Here is an 18370-nt window from a genome sequence, read left to right as displayed (position 1 = left end):
ATATTTATAAATATCTTATTTTCAGCAGTAAATCTCCATATTTGTAAATATCTTATTTTCAGCAGTAAATCTCCATATTTATAAATATCTTATTTTTAGCATGTAATCTCCATATTTATAAATATCTTATTTTCAGCAGTAAATCTCCATATTTGTAAATATCTTATTTTTAGCATGTAATCTCCATATTTTTAAATATCTTATTTTTAGCATGTAATCTCCAAATTTTTAAATATCTTATTTTTAGCAGTAAATCTCCATATTTGTAAATATCTTATTTTCAGCAGTAAATCTCCATATTTATAAATATCTTATTTTTAGCATGTAATCTCCTTATTTATAAACATCTTTTATTTTTAGATATATTTGCATAGGAAAGGGATTGATAATCTAATTTCTTAAGAAAAATATATGTTAACAGGGAATTTGCATTGGAAATGTTTTATTTAATAGTTCTATTTTCAAATCGCCATGTTTGGTATGTCAAAAATCCTTTTGCGTGGTTTAAAAATATTTACATGCAATATTCTTCCTCATATTACAAATTATCACTAAATATGTTTCTTTAACGTGCAATTTCTGTTTCTTTAGTATTCCTAAAAAATGTCGTCCTAACCATAATGTGTAGAATTTTCGAAACGATTTTTTTCTATATATATACCCTCAAATCGAAAATCGATAATGCAGAGAAACTCTTTATTTCCTAAAAATATGAAATGGATAATAATCATATATTGTTACAAAGTTTTAAAATTTATAATGAAAAGATTCTTACGATCTATTTATTGATAAGAAGGTTAAACTGTCGGGGAGTCCTAAGACGTTTTTATATATTAAAACTTCTGAAAAGAATGGCAATTAATTGTTGACGAAAGTCACTAATTCTTTATATGAAAATATTTTGTTCACAATAATAAAAGTGTTTAGACTCCGTTACCGGAGAACAAAGAAAATGGGGCGAAAATTATTTGGTTTGGTGTCTCCGAGAGGGGATTTTAAGTTAAAGACGACATTATATGGATGGGCGGGGGCCTTGTAGTTAATAGTTGACAAATATCTAGTATGTAACACAATTGTAAACCGATAAAAGAAACGGAAAATTTAAATATTTAGTTTTAAAAAAGATATATACATAGATGATAGATAGATAGAAAGAAAGAAAGAAAGAAATATAGATATATAGATGGATAGATAGATAGATAGATAGATAGATAGATAGATAGATGGGAGTATCCTCGTATACTAGAATATTAAGATTATCAACCTTTTGTAGTTCTCTAGTAATGATGACTTTAATTTATATTTTAACAGAGAATTAGACAGACAGATAACTGGACATACAAACGGACAAACATTTACATAGACAGACAATTGGACATCCAGACAATTCGACAGAAAGACAGTACGCTAGACATGCAGTCACTTGACCGACAACTGGAATTACAAACAGACATTTACCCAACTAATGTGCCCAAACTTAGATAAACAGACCACTCGACATTAATATAGACACTTAGACGGACAAACAACTAAAAGAACCGACAATTAGACAGACAGAACACTCGATAACAGACACCTATAGGCAGGCAGACAATTCGATAACAGACACAAATAAACACGCAGCCAATGCGATATTAGACACCCAGACAGACGGACAACTCGATAACAGAGACTTATAGACACTAAGACAACTTGATAATAGACACATAAATGAACGGAGAACTAGACATAGAGCCACATAAGAAAGGACACAGCTAGACATGCAGACATTTAAGTAAAGCGCAGAGAGGTAGACATTAGGGTTGCTCGATTTTGGAACCAAGCTTCCCCCTCTTCCGTTTTGGGGGGGGGGGGTCAATTTGACCCCCTCCCTGTATTTTTTTTTTACATAACTCAAAAAGTATTGGTCTGAGGCTGTTGAAATTTTCTGACTTTTCCTACATACCCAAAGCCCTCCCTTTAGGCCTAAAACCGGGCTTTAATACTAGCTGCTTGAGTCCAAAGACACACTGCCTGAATGACTGCTTTTTCCTGTAACAAACTAAATCTTTGTTTTGACCCACTTCCACTTGTCAGATTTTGATAAAATTCAGCTTTTTGGAAAGCCTTTGACATAAGGAAACGAATTGCACAAGTTTTGCGAAAAAAAATTGCAACTTTTTTGCAAACAACCTGTCAAAGGAAATTTGCACATTTTTAGTTTTTCTTGATTAAAAATCAGGTTATTTAAAATTTTGCAACATTTTTTGCATATTTGAAATGGCATGGTGAAGGGCTTTTCAAAAATGTATAATTTTTAATTTTTTGGAAAATTTTTTTTTTGCAAACATTTTTACTATATAACTGGATTTTGCGGTAAAAATTCAATTTTTGCAAATTTGCAAATTTTTTTGCAGATTCTAAAAGTAGAGCACAAGAGCTTTCTAATGATGTATCATTTGTCATATTTGGACATCAAACATGGGATTTAGAGGGGGGGCAAATTGACCCCCCCCCAGCATATCCTGGTTTTCAATTACCACAGCAGAGATAGGGTTAAGGCGCGCCATAGTGATGTATCTACCGCCTAAGAACTTCTAAGAACTTCAGAAAAAAAATTAAATTAGTTTTTTTTAAATGGTGAGCTGAGCTTCATTTAAAGAAAATGATAGAACAAAAAAATCAGTTAAAGGACAAAAACAAAAAAATTCTTGAAAATATATCAATATTCGATTCAAAAGATGTATGGCAAGTCGCTGAAACTGTTCACATTTAAATTTTTTGATAAATTTTGAAATTTTGATTTTATTTTGACCTGTCTGACTTGTGACTTTTTAAATCTTTTTTATCTTAAAATAGCTCTCAGCCATTTTTTATTTTTGATAACATTTTCTGTTAAGTTTTTAGAATATTTACGGGCATATATCCCGCACACACGCTAAGATCTAAGGGAGAAAAAGTAAAAAAATATTTTGTCCAAAAAAATTGTTATTTTTTTTAATCCTCGATCTGACTAAGGTTCAAAGGGTGCCGTTGTGACCGGACATGTCACTTTACAATCTGTAGGTCCAGTCTTTGTTGTATTTTCGGCGGATTATTAGACCTTTAAGATAAAAAATTATCATATTTGAGATAAGACAAAGCTAGATAAAACTGGAGAGTCAGTATTCACACTTTTTCCAGTTTATCTCAGAAAACTTGATTTTTATAATAGGAGCTTTAGGGAGCTTCGCGTCCATCTTCTACTTCAACTTTTAAATCAGCATCTTCTCTTTTTACAATATACAACAATAACATAAAACATTTTATAAACGGATTTTATAATTTTTTTCTGCATTTATTTAATTTACCAAAAATCAAAAACATTTGGATACAAATTATTGAGGATCCATAAACCTTCCCTGAGGTTATGTGAGGTCCCACACAAATTTTTAACCCGATCAGTTCAGCCGTTTTGACTTTTTTTTGGATACACACGGACAGATAAGCAACGTATTAAAAACTAGGCTTTCCGGGCGCTTCGCGCCCAAATTCCATTAAAACTGTGAACATTTTCTCTTCTTATATATTGTAAAACAAACACAAAATTTATTGTGGATTTTCAAATTTAATGGGAATCGAATTTTGTTGGAGGTTAATTTTTAAAATCACTCACATAAACCTTTCCTGGGGGGTTATCCCACGCAAAACTTGGGCCAGATCGGTTTGGCAGTTTTGACGTTTATTGGATACAAAGAAACAGACAAGCAAAGTATATATATTAATAGATAGAAGATAGATAAATCTAAATGAATGACAACCCATGTATTAAGCTTTTAACCTAACTATTTTTTTATTATAAAAATTATAAAATGTTTATTTTTATTTTATATAAATTAGACATTTAAAAGTGGTTCATTTACATTTACCATGATATTTTTTCTTCTGCTTTTAACCAGGTAAAATAAGATTTTATTTTGTTGACGTTTTATCTCTTTTATCTTTATTTTCTTTAAAATATTCAGTTTTCTTTTTTACTAGAATTGATTTTACAATTGTTACCAGTGTCTCCCACAACAATATAAAAAGTTTGATAAATGCATGCTGCACTTAAGAATTATATCTTTCTTTTGTCAGTGAACTTTTTGTTATTTAGTTTCAAAATCAGGGAATTTAATGAATTTGAGCTAGTTCACTGAACCACCTACCGCCCATTCAAATATGTATTTGAACTCCCGCAATGTATCATATAAAGGGGCAAAGACAAATCCTGAATTACCGATTCAAGATACATGGTTGAACCAAGGCTTTATAGACCTGGCTCAAATTAGTTAAATGAAATGACTATTTTCTAAAAATTTATCATCACAAATTTGATAATCAAGTTTTTTTACTTTGATAATAATCAATTTTAGAAAATAATAAATTTTGTTTTAATTTGATGACAACACTAAAATATTAAAGCGAATTTAAAGGGAGTGCTCGCGAAAAATGACAGGGGGTATAGGTTGACGTTAAATTGAATTCGATATGGATCGTTCCAAATTTTACTTCCATCTGTTGCGTCTATAAGGAGTAAATTCAGTTTGATCAACCTATACCCTTAATTCATTTTGACTCCCCCCCCCCTGTAGTTTTTATTACATAACTCAAAAAGTATTGGTCTGAGGCTGTTGAAATTTTCTGACTTTTCCTACATACCCAAAGCCCTCCCTTTAGGCCTAAAACCGGGCAACTAACTGCCTGAGTCCTAAGGCACACTGCCTGAATGACTGCTTTTTCCTGTAACAAACTAAATCTTTGTTTTGACCCACTTCCACTTGTCAGATTTTGATAAAATCTAGCTTTTTGGAAAGCCTTTGACATAAGGAAACAAATTACACAAGTTTTGCGAAAAAAATTGCAAATTTTTTGCAAACAACCTGTCAAAGGAAATTTGCCCATTTTAGTTTTACTTGATTAGAAATCAGGTTATTTAAAATTTTGCAAAATTTTTTCCATATTTGAAATGGCATGGTCAAGGGCTTTTCAAAAATGTATAATTTTTATTTTTTTGGAAAATTTTATTTTTGCAAACATTTTTACTATATAACTGGATTTTGCGATAAAAAATTCAATTTATGCAAATTTACAATTTTTTTTGCAGATTCTAAAAGTAGAGCACAAGAGCTTTCCAATGATGTATCATTTGTCATATTTGGACATCAAACATGGGATTTAGAGGGGGGGGGGTCAAACCCCCAGCATATCCTGGTTTTCAAGTACCCCAACAGAGATAGGGTTAACACTCCCTTTAAATTTTATATTTGTTATTGAAGTAATTAACTTTTATTTGCTTGCAGTGGGGTGACAGCGAAGAATGGAAGGGTGTATCCTACGCCGGATGTGGATGTGACCCAGGGGTAAATTCAGAGAGATTCATAAAACATGAGTCTAAGAAGATACGGGGTGACCCACAAAGAATGAGACTTCAAAATATTTTCCTTGATAAATCATTAAACTATTATATTTAGGGGAAGAGACGATGGATTTGAGATTCCAACCGTCGTCTTAAAATAAATTTGGGTCGTTATTAAAGTCTCATGTTTTGTGGTTAATCCTGCAACATGTTTGTTAATAAATAATCTGAAATAGAACATTGAAGATCAATAATATTCTGAATATAGACTCTACGTCACCATTAACTTATTTGTTGCATTAACAATTTTTTTGTCTCAATTAAGACATACGTTTAACGCTATTTTTTAGAGCAAAACTTAAAAAGTTACACCACTTTGTTAAAAGAAATTATTGAAATCCATTTTTGAAAACACTTGTAATAATTGAGATTGTGTTTTTTAGATTGATTGGAAGAACTATCTACTTAGAATACGATGTTGCTGGATTTATAGGTTAGGATATACTTTACAATTTCGGCTAATCATGAAAAATCAAAAAAACAGCTATAAGCCCAATCTATATATTTTGTCAGAGCTCAGAAAAAAAACAGAATCCTCTATCTAAATATGGTTTTTGCGAACGAACAAATTTTTTAGAACGAACTTAACCCTATTACTGCTGGGGGGGGGGGGGGGCAAGTTAATCGCCCCTGTGTGTTTTATTACATAACTCAAAAAGTTTTGGTCTGAGGCTGTTGAAATTTTCTGACTTTTCCTACATACCCAAAGCCCTCCCTTTAGGCCTAAAACCGGGCTTTAATACTAACTGCCTGAGTCCTCAGGCACACTGCCTGGATGACTGTTTTTTCCTGTAACAAACTAAATCTTTGTTTTGACCCACTTTCTCTTGTCAGATTTTGATAAAATTTAGCTTTTTGGAAAGTCTTTGACATAAGGAAACGAATTGCACAAGTTTTGTGAAAAAAAATTGCAATTTTTTGCAAACAACCTGTCAAAGGAAATTTGCACATTTTTAGTTTTTCTTGATTAAAAATCAGGTTATTTAAAATTTTGCAAAAATTTTTGCATATTTGAAATGGCATGGTCAAGGGCTTTTCAAAAATGTATAATTTTTCATTTTTTGGACCAATTTTTTTTTGCAAACTTTTACTGTATAACTAGATTTTGCGATAAAAAATTAAATTTTTGCAAATTTGCTAATTATTTTGCAGATTCTAAAAGCAGAGCACAAGAGCTTTCCAATGATGTATCATTTTTCATATTTGGACATCAAACATGGGATTTAGAGGGGGGGGGGTCAAATTGACCCCCCTCCCAGCATATCCTGGTTTTCAAGTACCCCAGCATAGATAGGGTTAACTTTTCGTGAATGATGTTGTCCTTCTGAAAAAAACGAACGATGGACGAACAACTGGGATCTTTCACAGAAATGAAAAATCTTTAAATAAATAAAATAGTTTTTTTACTGAACTAACAAATTTTTCATATAAACTATTTGAAAGCTATTGTTTTTTTACTGAACGATCGTTCTTTCAAGTATATTTAATGGTTTAATAGCCACCAAACCATTTAAAAATTAAAGAAATTTCGTTTTTCTTTTGCTATTGTGCGCCCCCTGGTTTATATAGGTTTATGTAAAAATATCTATATATATAAAGTTCTAATCTCTGTTTGTCCGATCATAACTCAGGAACCCTTGGACAGATTTGCCTCAAATGTTGATTGTGGAACTCGGTAAAGGCACGGAAATGTGCCTAGTTTGAGTTTGAGATTATAAGTTGAGTGGGTCCAAAATAGCTAAAATTGTAATTTACGACAAAATGCGGGTAAACGGTGGGACTAACTATGATTCTCCTGGGCAACGCTGGGTTCCCAAACTAGTAATTGATACAAGTATTAAATAATTCAGGGTATTGGGTGGGGCACAATGAAACATATAATGGAACTCTGTATTCTATCCGGGAAGAACATCTGTTTGATCCTCAAGAGAGAGTCAGGGTTCAGGTAGCATTTTTAGTTCCATTTATCACCACTAGAGACCGTTGAAATTATGTATAATTTATGCAAACCTTACAATATATGCACAGATTTCACAAATTTTACCTGTATACGTTTTAAAGTTTATTTAACATCTTCAAAAGCCTAGTTAATGTAAACTTTTTATATTAAAACAAAATATTAATTTAACCATGATTCGTATTAATGGTTTATAATTTTTATAACATACTGGTTTTCATCCTAAGACATGTACAGGTTTAGTTGTGTTATCATTTCAACGTTGTACATTGATACAACTGGTTGATTCATGAAACTTTATGTACACTTATTGTACAGGTAGAAGATTGTGGGAATGGATATGCTTGTTTACGATCTAGATGGCGGGAATATGAAGATACATCAAGTAAGCAAATATCATTTACAGCACCATACAAACTGAAGGTCGTCTTCAATATTTTTTTTAATAAACTCTCAAATTAATTTAGTTAATATTCGAAAATGTTTATAATGAACTAAAACAATAAACACAATATACTGGCTGTTTCTTTACATTCATGATTCCCAGTTACTGAAACCTTGAATCTTTCTTTTTTAAATCAATAATTAAGACATTTAAAGGTCATGTTTAAAACAACAGACTGAATAATTAAAGAGTATCAGGTCGTCTTTACAGTCCTTCTTTTTGTGAGTAACCCTGTCTGTACTGTGTACATTGTACACTGCTGTACTGCTTACATTGAGCGATCTTTATGATAAGCTATAACTTGTAATGTACTGCAAATATTATAGGATGCTTCAGTGTTCAGAATTTTACTATACACTTAAAACACTTACACTGCATGTGTAGTAAACTGTACGGTTGTGAAAATATTTTAGGATGGTACATGAGCGAATTCCATGACACTGTACACTTTCCATTGTACAACTGTACACTTTACACTGTACACTCAAAACTGTACGGTACTGCAAATATTTTAGGATGATATATGAGTGATCTTCATGATACTGTACACTTTACACTGTAAACTCTAAACTGAACGGTACTGCAAATATTTTAGGATGGTACATGAGGTACATGATAAGCTATATTCTCTAAACTGTACAGTTTTGAAAATATTTAAGGATGGTACATGAGCGAATTCCATGACACTGTACACTTTCCACTGTACACTCTAAACTGTGCGGTAGTGCAAATATTTTAGGATGGTACATGAGTGGTATCCATGAAACTGTACACTTTACACTGTACAATTAAAACTGTACGGTACTGCAAATATTTTAGGATGGTACATGAGTGATCTTCATGATACTGTACACTTTACACTGTACACTAAAAACTGTACGGTACTGCAAATATTTTAGGATGGTACATGAGTGATCTTTATGATACTGTTCACTTTAAACTGTACACTCTAAACTGTACGGTACTGCAAATATTTTAGGATGGTACATGAGTGATCTTCATGATACTGTACACTTCAGAGAAGAGGAAAATCAAGGTAATTGATTAACCCAAAAGAGCCAGATTTTTACAATATTACTGTTTCAATTGATTGTACATAATATATCAAGTCTCCCTTTTTCATATTTTAACATTAACGTACCCTTTAAACAATGTGGAATATCTCGTCGTTAAATTGTGTCAATTTCCTTCATTGTATTTACAATGTAAATCCGCAAGTTACTTATAAAGAAAAACAAAAAGGTAACTATAACTTTTCGTGTAAAGAAACATGATAATATATCATTAACCTTGATCAAATGATTTAATGGCACTGTTGTAAATGGACCTTGCCATTTTTTAAAAAATATTTAAAATCATGTCTACAGTAGTCCCTTTAAGTCTTAATAATATGCAGCATCCAAGATAAAGTTGCAAAATCTAATTTGTTAGATTCACATGAAAAGTTCAAAGGTTCGCGGAACTTGTTTATTATCTTGCCTTCGTATTATCAGCATTTAGAAAATTCAAAGTTCTTCTTCAATATTTAAAAATATTATCTTCTTAAATATTTAAAAATATTATCTTCTTCATCAATATTTTTAAAAATATTATCTTCTTCAATATTTCAAGATATTATCTTCTTCAATATTTAAAGATATTATCTTCTTCAATATTTAAAAATATTATCTTCTTCAATATATAAAAATATTATCTTCTTCAATATATAAAAATATTATCTTTTTCAATATTTAAAAATACAAATATTTACAGTGTAGCATATCAGATTTACTACGGTATAATAAAATGAGTAAATGAAAATATTTCTTTAATCAGAGCTGAAAACTTTAGAAAGAGATATCCTTAATCCCGATTATTAATCCCGATTACTTAATCTGAGTATCCAATGGACACACTTTTGATTTTCTTCTTAAACCGTTCTTTCTTGGATAAAGGTGAGAAAAATCAAAAACCGATTTTTAAAATTTAGAGTGTCCCTCCTGTTTCTGTATATTTTCTGATTGGTTGAATTTTATACACTTTTCTAAATACAAGTACAAGATTAGGTTAGTCTCGATATTATGAAAAAGAGAGGATTAAGCATTAATCTCAATATCTACCATTCTAAAGTTTTTAGCCCAGAAGTAAAAACTTTTGTGAATCCTAGGATAAGGCACTGATTGAAACAGCTTGTGCAGATCTACACATTAGTTTTATTCCTCTTCGATATCCCATGAGTCATCAAGCAATGATCCTCCAATTAAAAGTGCTCTTGTTGGATATTGATATCAAGCTAACAAGACCCACAATATCTATACAAAAGTTCCAATCTCAGTTTTGAAACAAATTTGATTTCTAGATTACGTTTTTATAACATTATTTTTAAGCTGAATAGAATTCACAAATAATTCTTTTTTATTCAACACTTAATGAACAAATTATTTTTTTATTCAGCACTAAATGAACAAATTATTTTTTATTCAGCACTTAATGAGCAAATTATTTTTTTTATTCAGCACTTAATGAACAAATTATTTTTTTTTTCAGCACTTAATGAACGCATTATTATTTTATTCAGCACTTAATGAAAATTTTTTTTTTATTCAGCACTTAATGGACAAATTATTTTTTTTTATTTTGCACTTAATGAACAAATTATTTTTTTATTCAGGACTTAATGAACAAATTATTTTTTTTATTCAGCTTTTAATGAACAAAGATTTTTTTATTCAGCACTTAATGTACAAATTATTTTTTTTATTCAGCACTTAATGAACAAACTATGTTTATACTCAGCACTTAATGAACAAATTATTTTTTTATTCAGCACTTAATGGACAAATTATTGTTTTATTCAGCACTTAAGGAAAAAATTAATTTTTCATTCAGCACTTAATGAACAAATTATTGTTTTATTCAGCACTTAAGGAAAAAATTATTTTTTCATTCAGCACTTAATGAACAAATTATTTTTTTATTCAGCACTAAATGAACAAATTATTTTTTATTCAGCACTTAATGAGCAAATTATTTTTTTTCACTTAATGAGCAAATTATTTTTTTTTATTCAGCACTTAATGTACAAATTATTTTTTTATTCAGCACTTAATGGATAAATTATTCATTTATTCAGCATTTAAGGAGCAAATTAGTTTTTCATTCAGCACTTAATGAACAAATTATTTTTTTTATTCAGCACTTAATGAACAAATTATTTTTTTATTCAGCACTTAATGAACAAATTATTTTTTTTATTCTGCACTAAATGAACAAATTATTTTTTATTCAGCACTTAATGAGCAAATTATTTTTTTTATTCAGCATTTAATTAACAAATTATTTTTTTTATTCAGCACTTAATGAAAATTTTTTTTTATTCAGCACTTAGTGGACAAATTATTTTTTTATTTAGCACTTAATGAACAAATTATTTTTTTATTCAGGACTTAATTAACAAATTATTTTTTTATTCAGCTTTTAATGAACAAAGATTTTTTTATTCAGCACTTAATGTACAAATTATTTTTTTTATTCAGCACTTAATGAACAAACTATTTTTATACTCAGCACTCAATGAAAAAATTATTTTTTTATTCAGCACTTAATGGACAAATTATTGTTTTATTCAGCACTTAAGGAACAAATTATTTTTTCATTCAGCACTTATTGAACAAATTATTTTTTTTTATTCAGCACTTAATGATCAAATTATTTTTTTTATTCAGCACTTAATGAACAAATTATTTTTTTATTTAGCACTTAATGAACAAATTATTTTTTTATTCAGCACTAAATGAACAACTTATTTTTTTATTCAGCACTTAATGAACAAATTATTTTTTTATTCAGCACTTAATGAACAAATAATTATTTTATTCAGCACTTAATGAAAAAATTATTTTTTTATGCAACACTTAATGAACAAATCATTTTTTTGTTCAGCACTTAATGAACAAATTATTTTTTTATTCAGCACTTAATGATTACATGAAGTGGAGAGTTTACTGCACAGATGAAGAAAGACTAACTTTCTGTTATATTTGTGATTACTACTTCAGTTGGCTTTACGAGGAATAACAATTCAAACCATTCAATTCGTTTTAGAAAAGAGTCGTTTTTTTAATTTATAATACGAAGTTATAGTTTTTATTTATTTATTCTTTGCTTTGTTAACGAAACGTAAAGTCGTTTGTAATATTTCACCTGTTGTTTCAGTCAGCAGGAAGAAAAGCTCCTCACAATTATTTAATAACCCGGACAAACCGTGTACAAATTAATAATATTTTATAGACTAATTTGCTGTTTAGAGACATATTTCTTAAAAGAAATTATTTTATTCGTAGATTTCTTTAAAATGTCGTCTTTACAATTTAAAAAAAGAAAACCTCCAACAAGAGACTTTAGGCTCTTATTTAAGATTGCACTCCGAAAAACTATCTCATTGGTTTCAAATGAACACTAAAGTTGTTCTACACAATACTGCACTTTAAAGGGACTGTACGTGTAATTTGAAGTGAACCTCCATGCTAATATTGGCAATACCCGATTCATAACGGTCCCCATTTTCTGATCATTAATGGGGAAAATATTCTCTCTTTTCTAGGTTTAAAGGTATTTCTAATTAAAAATAATTCGTTTTCAAAATTATAAACATCTATATTTAATTCATACTTGATCAGACAAAGCTTTAATTACGAGTGTTGTTTGTAATCTTTGCATGGAGGGTCACTTTAAAATACGCTTACAGTCCCTTTAAGAACTATTTTTAAATAAAATAATGAGCAACAGCTGACTGTAGGTTTGAATTGAAATGTTAAGTCTGACAACTGTATATACGGTCTTAGTGATTATTCATTAACAACTACTTTCCCAAGGAACATCAGATTCATCAAACAAATTTGATATAATTTTGATATCTTTATTCGAAAATTAAATAATTTTGATATTTGTATTCCAAAACTTATTTAATTTTGATACTTGTATTCCAAAAAAGAATTAATTTTGATTTTTGTATTCCAAAAATTATTTAATTGTTATGTTTGTATTTTAATAATTAATTCATTTTTAATATTTGTATTTCAAAAATTTAGTTTATTTTTGATATTTGTATTTTAAAAATTTATTTATTTTTAATATTTGTATTCCAAATTTGACTTACTTTTAAGATTTGTATTCCAAAGTTAATTTTTATGTATCTTCATACTGCTGTGAATAATAGACATAAATTAATAAAAATGTGGAGGCTAATATATCTAAATCTCCGTTTATCCTACTTCCATTAATATAATTTATTCTATATTATAAAAGCTGAAATTTGAACGTAGTTTGTACGAGTTCCCAGATTCCATGTTTGTTTTCAAAATCAAGGTTCCTAAAGCAGAGGTAAGAAATAAAGATTCCTAAAGCAGAGGTAAGAAATAAAGATTCCTAAAGCAGAGGTAAGAAATCAAGATTCCTAACACAGAGGTAAGAAGTCAAGGTTCCTAAAGCAGAGGTAAGAAATCAAGGTTACTAACACTGAGATGAAAAATCAAGGTTCCTGACTCAGAGGTAAGAAATCAAGGTTCCTAACACAGAGGTAAGAAATCAAGGTTCCTAAAGCAGAGGTAAGAAGTCAAGGTTCCTAAAGCAGAGGTCAGAAATCAAGGTTCCTAACTCAGAGGTAAGAAATCAAGGTTACTAAAGTAGAGTAGAGGTAGAAAAATCAAGGTTACTAAAGCAGAGGTAAGAAATCAAGGTTCCTAAAACGTGTAAGAAAAACAAGGTGCCCAAAGTAGAGGTAAGAAATTAAGGTTCCTTGCCAGGCAAACTAAAGTAAAAAACATAAGTCAATATTTTGTTGGAATCCTCTTTTCTGAAATTATAGAGTACACATGTAAGCAAATTTTCTACTCTTCAAGATTTTAATCCTGTTTTTTTTGCTATGATATGTTACAAACATGCGCTACATATCTTGTTTCTAAGAAAGTATGCATTTAACATCTGTTAAAAAGAAGTATCTGCATATTCCGAGAGATTTAAAAAAAAATTAAGGTTTTCCCTTAGGATAAAGGTTATGTAGAAGCAGGACAAACTGTTTGTAACTCAGAGGGTTCAGGTAATAAAAATAATAATATTAATAATTATAATAATAATAATAATAATAATAATTTTGCATTCTTTTGATCAATAATCACCAAAGCATCACATGTTTTATGATTATTTTGATATTGTAAGAAAGTAGCCTGGACCTGGAGTACAGTGTAGGGGTGAGTATCCAAGTTGCCTCTCCTTGGGAATATACTCAATCTTCAAGGTATTTAACAGATTGTTTGATATTTTAGAGCTAGAACGTTTCATAGAAAGGACTTATCACAGGGAGTAAGGAATAGAAGGGAGATATAGCTGACGCGGTTCGCCCTACCATATATGATTACACATGGCTTTGCAGACGGTACTCCATTTGCATATGAAATATTCAGAAAAGGTTATTGTATACGCGGTTATTGTACATCAGACAAATATTTCTTATACAAATGGAGTACCCGTCTGTATAATCATATGGTAGGGTGAACCGCGTCAGTCAACCGCGTCCCTTCTATTCCTTATTCCCTGACATATCATAGATAGAACACTTCATAGAGAGGACATTTCATGGATAAGACATTTCAAAATTGGAAAATTTTGATCTTTAAATAAGCATAGTTTTTGAGTACGCAATACGCATGTCACTCGCCGGCCACACTCTCTATATGTAACACACAAAAGCTTGTTACATTGTGATTGGTCCCCAGGGAGTAAGGAATAGAAGGGAGATATAATTGACGCGGTTCTTCCTACCATATGATTAAACATGCTTTGCGGACGTTACTTCATTTGAATAAGAAATATTTGTGTGATGTACAATTACTGCGTATACAATAACCTTTTTTGAATATTTCTTATTCAAATGGAGTACCGTCTGCAAAGCATGTATAATCATATGGTAGGGAAGAACCGCGTCAGTTATATCTCCCTTCTATTCCTTACTCCCTGTTGGTATCCCTTTGGATCAGATCAAATCAATCATTTAGACGGTCGGGGAAAACAAAACCGCGAAATTTTGTTCTTCTCAAAACGTACAAATAAACAATTTTATCTACTTTTTAATTGTCATACATTATTTTTACCGCATTATTTTTGGCGCCGATTGAACAATAACTTGTATCAATTTCAAAAAAAAAATTATATATCTAGTTAAACTTGATTTCAGACACGAAAGAGAACTAACTTACATGCTATTTATGTGTCAGAGATTTGAAAAAAATATGTCTGAATTATACAACCAGATCTTAATGAAGTTTTTAAATTAGATAAAAATTATAAATCATTTTATATTTCTACTATTTTAATTCTACTGGAAAAAAAGTTTCGCGGATTTTTTCTGGCCCATGTGAATTACAAAAAAATTTTAAAATTTCTCAAAAACAATAAAGATACTTTATAAGAGAATTTCACGAAAAAAAATATTTGTTTTGAAAGAGAAGGAGGAGACCATGTGTATAATAATATTATATTTATAAATTTTATACAACATTTGGAGTCATGGCATCCAAATTTAATTAATATTTTGACGCACGACCTAAACACAATCACTGTAAATTAATGGATCAATTAATTTAAATATTAGTTAACATGTTGCCTTGAAATATATAAGAAAAGTGTGAGCAGAAGGCATGTGTAAGATTCCTACGGGGGGGGGGGGTCAATTTGTACTTTTTAAAAAAAATTTCCAAAAGTATTGGTCTGAGGCTGTTAAAGTTTTCTGACTTTTCCTAAATACCCATTGCCCTCTTTTCAGGTCTAAAACTGGGCTTTTATAATTACTGCCTGAGTCATCATCTAGCACCCTTGTTTCCTAGCACCCTTGTTTCCTAGCACCCTTGTTGCATAGCACCCTTGTAGCTTAGCACCCTGTTTCCTAGCACCCTTCTAGCCTAGCACCCTTGTTTCATAGCACCCTTGTTTCCTAGCACCCTTGTTGCATAGCACCCTTGTAGCTTAGCACCCTTGTTTCCTAGCACCCTTCTACCCTAGCACCCATGTTTCATAGCACCCTTGTTTCCTAGCACCCTTGTTGCATAGCACCCTTGTAGCTTAGCACCCTTGTTTCCTAGCACCCTTCTAGCCTAGCACCCTTGTTTCCTAGCACCCTTGTTTCCTAGCACCCTTGTTGCATAGCACCCTTGTTTCCTAACACCCTTGTTTTCTAGTACCCTTGTTTCCCAGCACCCTTGTTGCCTAGAACCCTTGTTTCCTAGCACCCTTGTTTCCTAGCACCCTTGTTGCCTAGCCCCCTTGTTTCCTAGCACCCTTGTTTCCTAGCACCCTTGTTTCCTAGCACCCTTGTTGCCTAGCCCCCTTGTTTCCTAGCACCCTTGTTTCCTAGCACCCTTGTTGCCTAGCCCCCTTGTTTCCTAGCACCCATGTTTCCTAGCACCCTTGCAGCCTAGCACACTTGTTGCCTAGCACCCCTGTTTCAACTTTCCGCTGTCTCACTGTAGCTTTCTTCTTAAATTCCGTTATCCAATCAGAGATCGAAAAAACAGTGAACAGAATCATTTACAGTACAGTGGTAGGCGACAATATCAATACAAAGGAGACGACTTTTTTATTTAAGTTTTGATTGTTCACAGGCTTTTGTAAGAAATTAAAGAGAATTTATTTTAATTGACAGCTTCTTTTGACCTCTATGTTTATGTGTATACATGCTGTTAAAGAGTTCGAAATTTGTCTTCATTGTATTGATTTAATCGCCTACCACTGAAGTAGTAATGAAACTACTGTTTTAAACATCTTCTACACTTGTGTCAGGTCTGAGCTGAGATCTGGGTTTGAGATTGATCTGCTTGGTACAGACTGGGAGGACGAGTTGGAGAATCCTGAGCTCTTCAGCTCAAACCAGACCCTGAGCACTATTGTTCCAACCCTGCCTGGACACAAGGTATAGTCTGCTTATACAAACCAGATCCTGAGCAATATTGTTCCAACCCTGCCTGGACACAAGGTTTAGTAAGCTTATCCAAACCAGACCCTGAGTATAATTGTTCCAACCCTGCCTGGACACAAGGTTTAGTAGGCTTATCCAAACCAGATCCTGAGCACTATTGTTCCAACCCTGCCTGGACACAAGGTTTAGTAAGCATATACAAACCAGACCCTGAGTATAATTGTTCCAACCCTGCCTGGACTCAAGGTTTAGTAGGCTTATATAAACCAGATCCTGAGTATCATTGTTCCAACCCTGCCTGGACTCAAGGTTTAGTAGGCTTATATAAACCAGATCCTGAGTATCATTGTTCCAACCCTGCCTGGACAAAAGGTTTAGTAGGCTTATACAATCCAGACCCTTAGTATAATTGTTCCAACCCTGCCTGGACACAAGGTTTATTAAGCTTATACAAATACGCACAAAAATTTAAAAGCTTCAAAATATGTTAACATTTCTTAAATAGTTTGTTACACGATTAGTTTTGCATTACAATCATGATTTCTAAGAATAAACACTTTTACATATGTCTATTATTATTCTAAAAACAAGAAAAAGAATAAAACAACTAGCTAGCTAAACGATTTTTATAAAGGTTCATACCGAATTTTTGTTTGCCCCAAACTCTGATTTTTTAATCCATGTATCTTTGCAACCCAATGTTGTATACCTTATGTTAAGGGTCTTTGGGGCAAGGACTCAATTCTTTCAGATAGAACTACCCTTTTATGTTTAAAATCTATATTTGAAGGGAACATGATTTCAAAAATACACTTTTTACGTTTTTTCAAAGAATTTATTTGTTTTAGACTGTTGCGTATCAGCTCCTAGGGTACTATGGTCCCTATAGAATTAGGGGCAGCACACTCAGATTGGTTCCCCTTCCCTGTTAGGAGCTCCTAAAAGAAGGGGCACCCTTTAAACAGGGACTCCCCCTCTCTGAGAACATCCTTTATGTGTGTGTTAAATACGAATAAAATATACTTTTAAAGAATAAAAGAAACTTTTTTATCGTCAACACATGCCGAGGATTAGAGATTAAGGAATAGAGATGAAAACCGTAGAAAAAAAGAAGAAACTAATCTCTGAATCAGACTATAGGTCAATCTGCGATGGATCCAAACCAGTTTTAGTATTTAAAGGGACTGAAAGCGCAATTTTAATTGACTCTCCGTTCCAAGATGCTAATTTCCGATTTACACAACAGTACCCTTAATAACTTATCTGATCAGGTATGAATTAGATATATACATGCTTTGTTTCTTTAAACTGTTGATTTAGCAAATACTTTTAGAATTTAATTAATTGCATTAAAAACATGCAACAATTCTGATCTCTGTATCGTAGAACAAATCTGAAATTGTCTAATTGAAATGGAAGCATTTGAGGAATTTGTAAAGGATGAAAGTGATGTCCCTCCCCGTCAGACTTCTAGACTGGGACACTGTCCACCTTTCCCTTTTTCCCCCTTTCCACCTTTCCCCTTTCCTCCTTTCCCATTTCCCTTTTCCTCCTTCCCCCTTTCCCCTTTTCCCTCTTACCCCCTTTACACCGTTCCCCCTTTCC

General features: G+C 31.5%; 1 protein-coding gene across 1 annotated transcript; it reads left to right on the top strand.

The window, feature by feature from the left end:
* Nucleotides 1–3818: 3818 nt before the first annotated feature.
* On the top strand, nucleotides 3819–17822 carry LOC111704139 (uncharacterized). The gene is made up of 13 exons (XM_023476280.1): nucleotides 3819–3917; nucleotides 5301–5360; nucleotides 5800–5849; nucleotides 7267–7361; nucleotides 7692–7758; nucleotides 8798–8854; nucleotides 11771–11868; nucleotides 12616–12671; nucleotides 13122–13179; nucleotides 13843–13894; nucleotides 14014–14092; nucleotides 16630–16759; nucleotides 17614–17822. The coding sequence occupies exons 1-13, from the start codon at nucleotides 3889–3891 to the stop codon at nucleotides 17695–17697; spliced, it is 915 nt and encodes a 304-aa protein (XP_023332048.1). The 5' UTR covers nucleotides 3819–3888; the 3' UTR covers nucleotides 17698–17822.
* The last annotated feature ends 548 nt before the right edge of the window (nucleotides 17823–18370 follow it).

The sequence above is a fragment of the Eurytemora carolleeae genome, unplaced genomic scaffold (assembly GCF_000591075.1).
Source record: "Eurytemora carolleeae unplaced genomic scaffold, Eaff_2.0 scaffold308, whole genome shotgun sequence".
Lineage (NCBI taxonomy): Eukaryota > Metazoa > Arthropoda > Copepoda > Calanoida > Temoridae > Eurytemora > Eurytemora carolleeae.
This window is presented reverse-complemented; position numbering and strand designations above follow the sequence as displayed.

What these genes read in the sequence shown, in the direction of transcription:
- LOC111704139 (XM_023476280.1), top strand. Translation starts at nt 3,889, where the DNA reads ATGATATTTTTTCTTCTGCTTTTAACCAG. An exon ending in CAGAGAAGAGGAAAATCAAG is followed by an intron (nt 8,855 to 11,770) that starts GTAATTGATTAA and finishes TTTTTTATTCAG; the next exon opens with CACTTAATGATTACATGAAG. An exon ending in TTGTAACTCAGAGGGTTCAG is followed by an intron (nt 13,895 to 14,013) that starts GTAATAAAAATA and finishes TGATATTGTAAG; the next exon opens with AAAGTAGCCTGGACCTGGAG.